Raw genomic sequence first — 12,245 nt, forward strand, 5'->3', positions numbered from 1 at the left:
AAAGACAAAATGAATAAATAAGAGAAGTCAATGATATCGGGAAACAGTTTTGGCTGTGTATCAAATTCTTTTGAAGAGTACTCCTTGCTATAGAACATGTAAGCAATATTTAGAATGCAAGCCAAAAGGGACAATAAAATAATAAGATAACTTATGAGCTCTGAGAGTTACACCTTAATAAGAGCACATACTTTAGACTTTAGAAAAGGTGAGCCGCGTGGACGTGGAAAATATGTGACATACCTTAGGTCATGTAAAAAATGCAGAATACAGAGTGAGGTGCATATGCTTGAAAGTGAAAAATGCCAATAAATGTTTCAGATGTAAAATGATTAAGTACAACATGATGAAAAAATGATGAGAGTTCTGGAGCAGGACAGCTGAAACTATGGTGTTCAGTAAAGATGAAAAATGTGTGGCAGATAGTATCAGAATTAAACATCAAAGGTCAGCATGACAAGAGGGCTAATCTGCATTATTAACACTGATCTGAGAAAAGTCAACAAAGAGAAAACTTGAAAAATATCTAGGGTGGATTTAGTCCTCAAAAAATAGTTTGAGGCCTTGGTTTTGGGGCTAAAGGTGGCGGCAGCAGCTTCTTTTATTGCACATATCTGTCATACTATACTGCATCAGGCTCCATCAGAGGAGGAGGATGCTTCCCCCAGTTGTGAATTTCGGGGGGCAGATGCTCTCTAAGACATATTTAGAGTCATGAGCAAGGTCTCTGCTTATTCTAGCTCTGCCCTTAGAATGCTATAGATTAGACAATGGGCGGGAGATTCTGCTTCCAAAACTACATTAAGCCAGCTATCTTTCAAAGGACAAATGCTACTTGGCAAAGTATTATCTTATGGCTAGGGTGGAAGATCGTCATCCTCAGTCTTTACCAGACAGTAGACCACTTTGGCCTTGGGGGGACAGGTCATAGTATTTTATGTGGTTCTTGACAGTTTCAGTCCCTAGCAAGTTCCTCTGCTCAAGAGACCATTTCACAGTTCTGGACAAGGCTTTGGAGGCTCAACTATCATGTTTCCACCCAAAAGCAGTCATAATGATGCCAGACCAACCTCTGAACTCTTGCAGATAGAAGGGAGATTGTCATCTCACTGGGAGTTTTGGGCAGGGATTTGCTAGGACTGCTGTGTACCGGACATCATTCAAGAGAGCTACAAGCTCAAATTATTTTGTCCTCTACTGCACTTATTTGTAGACTCTCCGGCTGGACTGCCAGAAAGATCAGCCAAGTTCCAAGCCACAGTAAAATAGCCCATGGATTTTGAAGCCGTATGTAATCAGATTATGGTACTATAAGGAAATGATAAAACAACTCAAAGTAAGCAAGGCTTCATTTCAGACACTCTTCCTGAATGCCTTGCTTCATAAAAGAAAATAACTTCAGATACCTACAACAAGTTTAGTTCACACACTTGTTCAATGTCCAGAAATTAGTCCCAGTCTGGGCTGTATTGTAACACAAACTGGCTTGTTAGGTAACCAGGACCCATCCCCCATCTCAGAGAAACAATATTAGCTTAGTTACAAGCAGTCTGAGAGCTGTTGAAATAACAGTTCACAGGTCCCAAATTGGGCTTACATCAGCTCTCAGTCCTGCAATAAGGAGAAAAAGAGTCAAGTAAATCTCCTTCCAAGTCCCTCCCCAGTCTGCTTCCCCAGAATTCTTTCTTCATCTCTCTTGTCCTGACCTTTTTATTCCTGTTCATTTCCTTTTCCTCCAGGTGTCCTTACAGGGAAGATAGCAACAGAGGGGGAGGGAGATTTTGCTGAGGGATTCTCTGACTCTGCAGGGAAGTGTCCACTAGAGGGAGATGTTCATACACTCAATCACACTATAGAACCTCTTCTGAACAAAGACTTGGACAGATACTCTATAAACTTTATCTTGCCTATGAATGACTCAAAAGATTGGAGGACAATCTAGGATCTGAAGTCGGTCAATGCAGCACTAAAAGTACCCCTATTCTGGATGGAGACACTACATTCGGTCATAGCTTCTTCGGTGGCACCAGAGGAATTTCTACCTCACTGGATTTGACAGAGGCTTACTTGCATATTTCCATCTTTCTGGCTCACAGGAAGTTCCTGAGATTCCATGTACTGGAGAGGCATTTCCAATTCTCAGCACTTCCATTTGGTCTGGCAACTGCACCTTGCACTTTTACCAATGTGCTGGTAGTTGCAGCAATGTACCTACACACAGCAAGGATCCAGTTGCATCCATGTTGGGATGATTTGCTGATCAGAGCTTCGTCCATGGCTGACGGCAAGAAAGCAGTGGCACAAATTGCCTAACTGCTATATGACTTGGGTTGAATCATCATAAAAGCCACCTGGAGCCAACATAATCCCTATAGTACTTGGGGATCTGTTTTCACACAGTGGAAGGCTATGTCTTTTCTTCCGAAGCCACACAAACTGGCACTATCTACTGTCGCTGGAGTCAATGATGGTAACCTTAGTGATTCTTCCTTGGGCAAAAAAACATCTACACTCCTTACAGGAAGCACTATTGTCCTGCTGGTCTCTGCAGATTCTCTCCAGATGCTGCTGACCTGGATGGCAAAATCATTTCAAAGTTTGTGTTGGTGGCTCCAGCCACAGTTGGTGGCCAAAGGTTTGCCTCTCAGCATATCCTCTTGAGTGATCCTGATGAGATGCCTGTTTTACAGCTTAGAAACATAGAAACATAGAAAGATGACGGAAGATAAGGGCTACAGCCCATCAAGTCTGCCCACACTACTGACCCTCCCCTATTAAGTCTAATGACCCCCTTAAGTATAATTGTAATTATACTGCCACTCTACTGACCCGCTCTTTCAAGTCTATACCCTAGTGACCCTATCCCTTGGCATGACCCTCGTAGGGATCCCACATAGGTATCCCATTTATTCTTGAAGTCTGAGATGCTGCGTGCCTCGATCACCTGCACTGGAAGCTTGTTCCAATGCTCAATCACTCTCTCCGTGAAGAAGTACTTCCTGGCGCTTCCACGAAACTTCCCTCCCCTGAGTTTGAGCGGATGACCTCTTGTGGTCGAGGGTCCCTTCAGAAGAAAGATATCATCTTCCACCTCGACCCGTCCCGTGATGTACTTAAAAGTCTCAATCATGTCTCCCCTCTCCCTACGCTCTTCGAGAGTGTAGAGCTGCAATTTGCTCAGTCTTTCTTTGTATGGGAGACCCTTTAGCCCCGAGACCATTCTGGTGGCCATCCGCTGAACCGATTCAATTCTGAGCACATCTTTACGGTAATGTGGCCTCCAAAATTGCACACAGTATTCCAGATGAGGTCTCACCATGGCTCTGTACAATGGCATTATGACTTTAGGCTTCCTGTTGACGAAGCTTCTCTTGATACAACCCATCATCTGCCGTGCCTTAGATGAAGCCTTCTCCACTTGAGTGGCTGCTTTCATGTCAGCATTGATGATTACTCCTAAGTCTCGTTCTGCCGTAGTCCTGGTCAAAGTTTCTCCATTCAGGGTGTAAGTTCTGCAAGGATTTCCGTTACCGAGATGCATGACCTTACATTTCTTGGCGTTGAAGCCCAGCTGCCAGATCGAGGACCAACTTTCTAAAGTACGCAGGTCTTGCTCCATAGCATCCTGTAGATTATAGCCGTTTACTATATTGCATAGTTTGGCGTCATCAGCGAATAAGGTTACCTTGCCTTGAAGCCCTTGAGTCAGATCCCCAATGAATATGTTGAAGAGGAGTGGGCCCAGGACTGAACCCTGTGGCACTCCGCTAGTCACCCCCGACATTTTAGAGAGGGTACCGTTAACCACCACCCTCTGAAGTCTGCCACTAAGCCAATCTTTAACCCATCTTTCTTCCTGTAAACCGTGCCGAGCTCCGCATTCGTGGAGATGGTGCGGTATATAAACCCAAGGTTTAGTTTAGTTTAGATGTGACAGCACTTACTTTGTCCTAACAGCAGTTCTATTGAGAAGGCCAGTATATACTTCCCTTTGAAAGTACAATGACTGTAGGTATATGCATGTTGACTTTGCATCACTATTTGAATGTTATCCCCTAATCAGGGCTGGATTTACATATAAGTTAGACAAGCTTCAGGGTAGGGCCTTATATTGCATTACTATTATGTTACTTTAATAATAATTAATAGAAATGTTTGCTCCTTGTGACTCTGGGCAAGACACTTAAACCTTCATTAACCCAGGTACAAAATAAATACTTATATATCATATGTAAACCGCTTTGACTGTAATCACAGAAAGCTGGTATATTAAATCTCATCCCCCCTTCCCCCCCAGTAATTCACAAACATGAAAAACTATGAAACCTAAAACTTCTGCTCTTAAACGTTATAGCTGGGGCCACAATAGTCATAAATTGGGCCTTGTTCCTAATTTATGCTTCCCCACCTTGGGCTAGTATTGAAAGAAGTGCAAACTAAAACAAAGCAAATAACTATGTAAGCCCCTATACAAAATGCCTGTGCCTTTAGTGAAACATGAGACTATTCAGAACTTATATTACCACAGAATATAAACTGCCTTCAGTTTTCCATGATCACCTAAGTAGTGCTGCTCTCCAAGGGGCCTAAACGCAGGTTTTTACCTCATTAACTATCTTGGAGGGATCATTATCCCTCAACTTTGGAATTGGCCCACTGAGGAATTCCACTTCGTCTTCCTTAGTGGAATCAATGTCTTCTTTATCTGAATGATAAGGAGAAGCTGAAGATTCATTAGCAGGCTGAGTTAAACTCTTGTCATTCTGAATGTAGTCCACGCCACAGAAGAACACACCACGCTGCTAAAACATGGAAACAGAAAGCAGTGAAGTCACTTTTCAACAGGGTGGAGAAAAATTAATGATTTAGAAAAAAAAAAATCTATTTTTTAAATTTAATTGTTTTGAGGAAAAATCTATTAAAGATGTATTTACATTATAGTACAAAAGTGACTCATCATGAAATAAGAATTCGGTTTTAATTATGTAGCATGAGGCTGTATATTCATGCAATATTTAAGGACTTCTTTTACAAAGCTGCACGGCAAACACTCAGAAGTCCATTAATTCCCTAAGAACGTAGGAGCAATTACTGCGGCAGCAACTGTTAGCGCAGCTTTGCAAAAGAGGGGTTAAAAATTTTGGTAAATGAATTCCATGAATCCATTCATAACATCACAGGCAATTTTTTCTATCTAGAAGATATTATTACAGATGCTTGGTTTTGCATTTATCAAAACTGAATTTGTGTCTGCAGAGATAGCATGCTTCTTGTTCTCAGCAAAAAAAGTTATAAAATACAGAGTTGAGAAAAAGACCTTAGCCCCATTGTTCCTTTGCAAATCTATGTACACAGAATCTCTTAAGTGCTAAATTTATATATCTGCATAAGGAGCTAAGTGTGAGGAGGGGGGGTAAGCAGTAAAACTGCACAAGTCTTGGAATCTTTGTGTGTATATAGCCTGAGGTTTATCATATTATTCTCTCTTTGGAGGAGAAAACCTATAATGACAGCAGGCTGTGGAAAAGAAGCCACATTTGGGAATATTTAATGAAGTTCCTCTACCTATGGTTAAGGCAAGCATGTGTGCAAAATGCAAACACTGCAAAAATGAAATGCAAAGCTTCGTGACCCAAATTAAACAAGATCATGAGAAGTGCTTTGATGAAGTTGACAAAAGGAACATGTTTGGACAGGCAGAATCTTCATGTTGATAAATGTTTCGATTTCATCATATTTCTTAAAGACAGCCTTGAGGAATTGCCTTATTTGAGCAAAAATATATTTATTATTAATACTTTATTTTAAAAAATTTCTATTCCGCTTATAACCTAAGCAGATTACAACAAACACATACACAAATCCAAAATAAAACAGACTTAGCATAAAAAATAAACATCCTCTAGTCTAAAAGAACGCTCCAGCAAATAAATGCATTTTCAGAGATTTTTTGAAAGGCTTCAGATCTTGACATAGCCTCAATGAACCATTCAAAGCATTCCATAGCCGAGGACCAGCCATAGAAATTGCTGCTATCCATAATTTTTTTTATAGTGTACCTCATGTGTATGCTCAAGCGATAACCTCATTGTTGATTGTGAGTGCGAGGAATGATTTGGTAAATACTTCCTTAGAACTTGCATTAAATACAATGGTGCTTCTCCATATATCACATGATGTACAACTGCCAAGATTTTGTATTCAATATGAAATGTAACAAGTAACCAGTGTAACTGTTTCAACATTGGAGAAATACCGTATATACTTGAATACAAGTCGAGACCCCCCTTCCTCCCAAAAGAAGGAAAAAAAAAATAATAATAATGGTCGACTCAAATATAAGTCGGTCGGCTTAATATTCAAGTGTCCTGCCCTGTCAAGCTCTGCAACCAGCACCCTTCCTTCCTCCCCTGTCAGGCTCTGCGCCTAGCACCCTTCCTCTGTCAGACTCTGCACTCTCCCTCTCAGGCTCTGCCCTCTGTCCCCCTCCCTGCCCTATCTTCATACCTCTGCCGATCTGGAGGAGGTGCAGCGGGTCCTCTGCTGATCCCTGGTGGAGGTGCAGCGGGCAAGAGCACTGAAGAAACTAAATTAGCCTGTCTACAGTAATCTCCAAAATGAAAGCATAGTCATGGCATTTGAGATACTACCAGTCAGACACAAAACAGACTGTTTCCTAAAGGTATTGGTCCATCTGTTAGCCAACATTAGGTAGTTGCTTAGGGAAGCAGCTTCTGTAGGGGGTGTGTGTGGCATGTGTATGCTGCCACTGGCTCTGTCCAATTAAAAAAACAACACGTTACATCAAAACTTGATATAACTTCCTGTTTTGGGAGTCAGGCAGAGCCAGCAACAGCATCTATATGCCGATACTGATAAGGAAGCTATTTTCAGGCTTGAAGAAGCAGAAAGACATGTGTCTTTGAAAAATTAAGTGGCTGTAATACTCAAACTTGTTGCAAGTTGCCTGGAATATTTGCCCTGAAATATTAAGCAGGCAGGATATCAGGTGCCAAACTATTGCAAGATAATCAACGGCCATCTCAGTCCACCATTTCCAGAGAGAACATGGCTTCCGTGTAATACGATCATGAATACAAGCACAGAGGTGTGATGATATAAAAAGGAAAGTCAGACAAATTTATAGCTAGGCATGGGAGGATATGTGTACAGACAGAATGCAATGGCCTCCATGTAATAAGATTGTGAATACAAGCACATAAAAGTAGCAATGATAAAGAAAAACAGTATCGAACAAATTCATAGCTAGCTGTGGAAAGATATACTGTATGTACAGACAGACAAAATGCAGAGATTGAAGAGGGCATGTTGTCATGGCTATCCAGTAGATTGCAACAAGCCAAGCAAGTGCCTGTTAATTGGAGCAGGCCTAACATATGTAGTGGCCTGTGTTAGTGAACTTAAGTGGTATGTCTATCTGAGAAGCTGGCCAACTGGTTTCATATGCTTTTAAACTTAAGGATATTTTTTATGGTAAATGCCTAAGGGGTTGCCAAATACTGACAGTTGGATAAGTGTGTTTGCTGGATACACCCAACACTGAACCCAGTATTGATTGCAAAGGGTTTCAGGAAAGAAATTGGGTTATGGAAAGAGAATCTTTGGATGCTACCTGCTCAATATTTCAGGGCAAATTATATAGAAGACTTACTTGGAAATCTTTGGAGCTCTTAGATTTATTTTCTAGAAAGCAGTGCGTGCTACTTATTAATTTATTGTCATCGCAGTGCAACTTGTTCTGTCCAACTGGAGAGTACTAAATCAAGGGTCTCAAAGTCCCTCCTTGTGGTCCACAATCCAGTTGGGTTTTCAGGATTTCCCCAATGAATATGCACGAGATCTATGTGCATGCACTGCATATTCATTGGGGAAATCCTGAAAACCCAACTGGATTGCGGCCCTCAAGGAGGGACTTTGAGATCCCTGCACTAAATTAACTGTTCACCAATGATGGAATTCAGTAGCAATATACAATAAATATGTAGCTTTAGCAGCCAAGTAATATTTATTTAGTTTTAGTATTTACTGGCATATATATACCACTTATAGCTTAAGGGCTCCTTTTATCAAGCCGCGCTGGTGGGGTTAATGCGCGCGACTTTTCATCATGCATTAACCCCAGGCTGGCTAAAAACTACCACCTGCTCAAGAGGCGGCGGTAGCAGCTAGTGCAGCCGGCGGTTTAGCGTGCGATATTACGCGCATTAAACCGCTAGCGCGGTTTGATAAAAGGAGCCCTAAGTGGTTTACATTCAGGTACTCAAGCATTTTCCCAATCTTTCCCGGTGGGCTCACAATCTATCTACCGTATTTTCGCGGATATAACGCGCGCGTTATACGCGTTTTTACCTACCGCGCATACCCCTCGCGCGTTATACGCGTGAGCGCGGTATACAAAAGTTTTTCCACATAGTTCCCACCCCGCCCGACGCCCGATTCACCCCCCCCCAGCAGGACCGCTCGCACCCCCACCCCGAACGACCGCTCGCACGCGCTCCCACCCGCACCCGCGATCGGAGCAAGAGGGAGCCCAAGCCCTCTTGCCCGGCCGACTCCCCGACAATATCGGGCCAGGAGGGAGCCCAAACCCTCCTGGCCACGGCGACCCCCTACCCCCCACCCCGCACTACATTACGGGCAGGAGGGATCCCAGGCCCTCCTGCCCTCGACGCAAACCCCCCTCCCTCCCTCCAACGACCGCCCCCCCCAAGAACCTCCGACCGCCCCCCCAGCCGACCCGCGACCCCCCTGGCCGACCCCCACGACACCCCCACCCCCCTTCCCCGTACATTTGCTAGTTGGCCGGACAGACGGGAGCCAAACCCGCCTGTCCGGCAGGCAGCCAACGACGGAATGAGGCCGGATTGGCCCATCCGTCCCAAAGCTCCGCCTACTGGTGGGGCCTAAGGCGCGTGGGCCAATCAGAATAGGCCCTGGAGCCTTAGGTCCCACCTGGGGGCGTGGCCTGAGGCACATGGGCCCAACCCGACCATGTGCCTCAGGCCGCGCCCCCAGGTGGGACCTAAGGCTCCAGGGCCTATTCTGATTGGCCCACGCGCCTTAGGCCCCACCAGTAGGCGGAGCTTTGGGACGGATGGGCCAATCCGGCCTCGTTCCGTCGTTGGCTGCCTGCCGGACAGGCGGGTTTGGCTCCCGTCTGTCCGGCCAACTAGCTAAGGTACGGGGAAGGGGGGTGGGGGTGTCGTGGGGGTCGGCCAGGGGGGTCGCGGGTCGGCTGGGGGGGCGGTCGGAGGTTCTTGGGGGGGGCGGTCGTTGGAGGGAGGGAGGGGGGTTTGCGTCGAGGGCAGGAGGGCCTGGGATCCCTCCTGCCCGTAATGTAGTGCGGGGTGGGGGTAGGGGGTCGCCGTGGCCAGGAGGGTTTGGGCTCCCTCTTGGCCCGATATTGTCGGGGAGTCGGCCGGGCAAGAGGGCTTGGGCTCCCTCTTGCTCCGATCGCGGGTGCGGGTGGGAGCGCGTGCGAGCGGTCGTTCGGGGTGGGGGTGCGATCGGTCCTGCTGGGGGGGGTGAATCGGGCGTCGGGCGTGGTGGGGGTAGGGGGTCGCCGTGGCCAGGAGGGTTTGGGCTCCCTTCTGGCCCGATATTGTCGGGGAGTCGGCGGTCCTTCGGGGTGGGGGTGCGAGTGGTCCTGCCGGGGGGGGGGGGGGGGCGGGGCAGGGCGGGTAAACGGAGAGTCGGGACAGCGCACGGAGAGTCGGGGAGGGCGAAAGGAGAGTCGGGGTGGCCAGAGGAGAGTCGGGGCGGGCGAAAGGACAGTCGGGCAGCATGCGCGTTATACCAGTGAGCGCGGTATACAAAAGTTTTTATACATAATATTGTGGTTTCTGCGCGCTATACCCGTGTGCGCGTTTTACACGGGTGCGCGTTATATCCGCGAAAATACGGTAATGTACCTGGGGCAGTGGAGGATTAAGTGAGTCAGCATGTAAAAATCTGATGGTCCTTTCATCAGTATAAGAAGAAACCATAACCCTAGTGCACTGGTTTGCTGTGTTTTCTTTTAAAGCTTTCTCCCTGTTTAACTCAACAGTCATCCCAATTTATTTCTTTTTGAAGGATATATATAACTTCTAGTGAGAGACCAGCTATATTTACAATCAGGAGAGCTTATATAAATTTGGTGATTAGTATGTTAATGACATTCTTTTGCAGATGGATTTCTAAAAATGTAATTTTTGGCCAAAATGTGCATGTCTATTTTTGGGTTTTTAAAAATGAACTTTTCTAACAAACCGTTTTGGATAAAAACGGTACAGAAATTGTTCTATTGCTGGCCAAATATTACATGCCATACAGGAGATCCAGGCTCAATTATCTACCTAGACTCTGCTGCAGAAATCAGACTCTAGGTGCACATGCATGGTTTAGGGCACAAAAATATTGTCACTGTGAAGGCTAGGTTGGATGGGAAAGAAGAGAGGATGATAAAAAAAAGAAAGAACATCCTGGGGCGGTTATGTAACACTACCCCAAAAATAATGGAAGAGAGTAAGACTAATCACCACCTAATATTCAACAAACTCTATCATGCAAAATATAAAAGGGGGAGGGGCTATTCAAACCAAATACAGTGGTACCTTGGTTTACGAGCATAATTCGTTCCAGAAGCATGCTTGTAAACCAAAATACTTGTATATCAAAGCGAGTTTCCCCATAGGAACTAAGGGAAACTCGTTTGATATGTTCCCACCCACCCCCGAGGCCAGCGGCGCTTCTCTACCCCCCCCCCCCCGAGAATCGGCATTTCTCCCCCTGAAGGCCCCCCCTGCGTGATCCGGCACACTCCCCCCCCCCGATCCGGCACCCCCCACCGCGATCTGAAATACCCAAGACTCACTCTAACAGGCTTCTTACTTCCATCTGGCCACCGGCACCCGCACTGGCATGTCCTGTGCATTGGTGCTGGTGCCTGAAAATCAGCCTCCTCTTCTTTGCTGGGCCTTGAGCATCTGCACATGCTCAAGGCCTGCGAGTTCACACTCTCTCCGAGATTCTCGGAGATCTCCGAGAATCTCGGAGACAGCATGAACTCGCAGGCCTTGAGCATGCGCAGATGCTCAAGGCCCAGCAAAGAAGAGGAGGCACATCTTTGGGCACCGGCACCAACGCACAGGACATGCCGGTGCTGGTGGCCAGATGGAAGTAAGAAGTGTGTTTGGGTGGGTCTGGGGATTTCAGATCGTGGTCGGGGGGGGGGGGGGAAGGGTGCGACGCGAGCAGGAAGGTGCTGGATCGTGGGGGGGGGGGGGGGAGGGGAGGGTGCCAGATCGCGGGGGGCGCCGCTCGCAAATCGAGGCAAGCTCGGTTTCCGAGGCGTCGATTTTATAAATGATTTGCTCATCTTGCAAAACACTCGCAAACTGATGCACTAGTAAACCGAGGTACCACTGTACTCTAAAACAGTGCAAGTCCAATATCCTGTGATGGTAAGGGAACAAACAACTTAACTTGAATGTCATGCTCTCCCGAAGCCTACAAGGTCATCCTGTAAAACGATCTTCAATTCAGGGCACTTCAAGCCAACTACCTGACAGGACAGACCCCTGTTTCGCTAAATGCTGCGACACACTGCACCTTTCAGTTTTAGGAAAACTATAGAAAAATGGCGCTGACCATTAAGTGGGCTTTTTCTCCATGAAGCTCAACTGAGGCTTTTCCCCATTTTTTCATCTGTTGTGTGTGAGAGTGTGAGAAAGTAAGGCTGAATGGTGAGATGTGGTTGTGTTAGGGGTGGCCCTTCTATATTTTGCTTGATAGAGTTTGTTGAATATTAGGTGGTGGTTATGTAACCCCAGCAGAGAAATTAAAAAGAAACTGCTGGATTCAAAACAGCTTTTCTTTTTAAAGTTGGATTTTTTTTTTAAGTTTTTTTTCCAGCTGAAAAAGTTACCTTTGTGTAGAATGTTAGCCAGTAATCCATAACTGCATACGAGTATAATAAAGGAAGTAAAGAATAGGCAGCAGAGCACAGATATAGCAGAATTAGAAAAAAATAGAGAGAAAAGTGATAAAAATGATAAAGAGAATAAGACAACTTTCTTATAAGGAAAGCTTAAAGAGGCGGCTAGGACTCTTCAGCTTGGAGAAGAGATGACCACGGAGAGATTTCATAAAATAGAGTGGTGTTGAACGGGTAGATGTGATTCTCTTGTTTACTCTTTCCATAAATACAAGGACTAAGGGGCACTGAATAAAGCTACTAAAGA

General features: G+C 45.5%; 1 protein-coding gene across 1 annotated transcript in view; it reads right to left on the reverse strand.

The window, feature by feature from the left end:
* ITM2B (integral membrane protein 2B) overlaps positions 1 to 12,245 on the reverse strand; it is a 91,400-nt gene that overhangs the window by 18,583 nt on the left and 60,572 nt on the right. The window contains exon 3 of the mRNA XM_033948680.1: positions 4,605 to 4,802. Within this exon, the coding sequence (XP_033804571.1) occupies positions 4,605 to 4,802 (198 nt within the window). The remainder of the gene's footprint in view (positions 1 to 4,604; positions 4,803 to 12,245) is intronic.

The sequence above is a fragment of the Geotrypetes seraphini genome, chromosome 6, assembly GCF_902459505.1.
Source record: "Geotrypetes seraphini chromosome 6, aGeoSer1.1, whole genome shotgun sequence".
In the NCBI taxonomy this organism is placed as follows: Eukaryota; Metazoa; Chordata; class Amphibia; order Gymnophiona; family Dermophiidae; genus Geotrypetes; species Geotrypetes seraphini.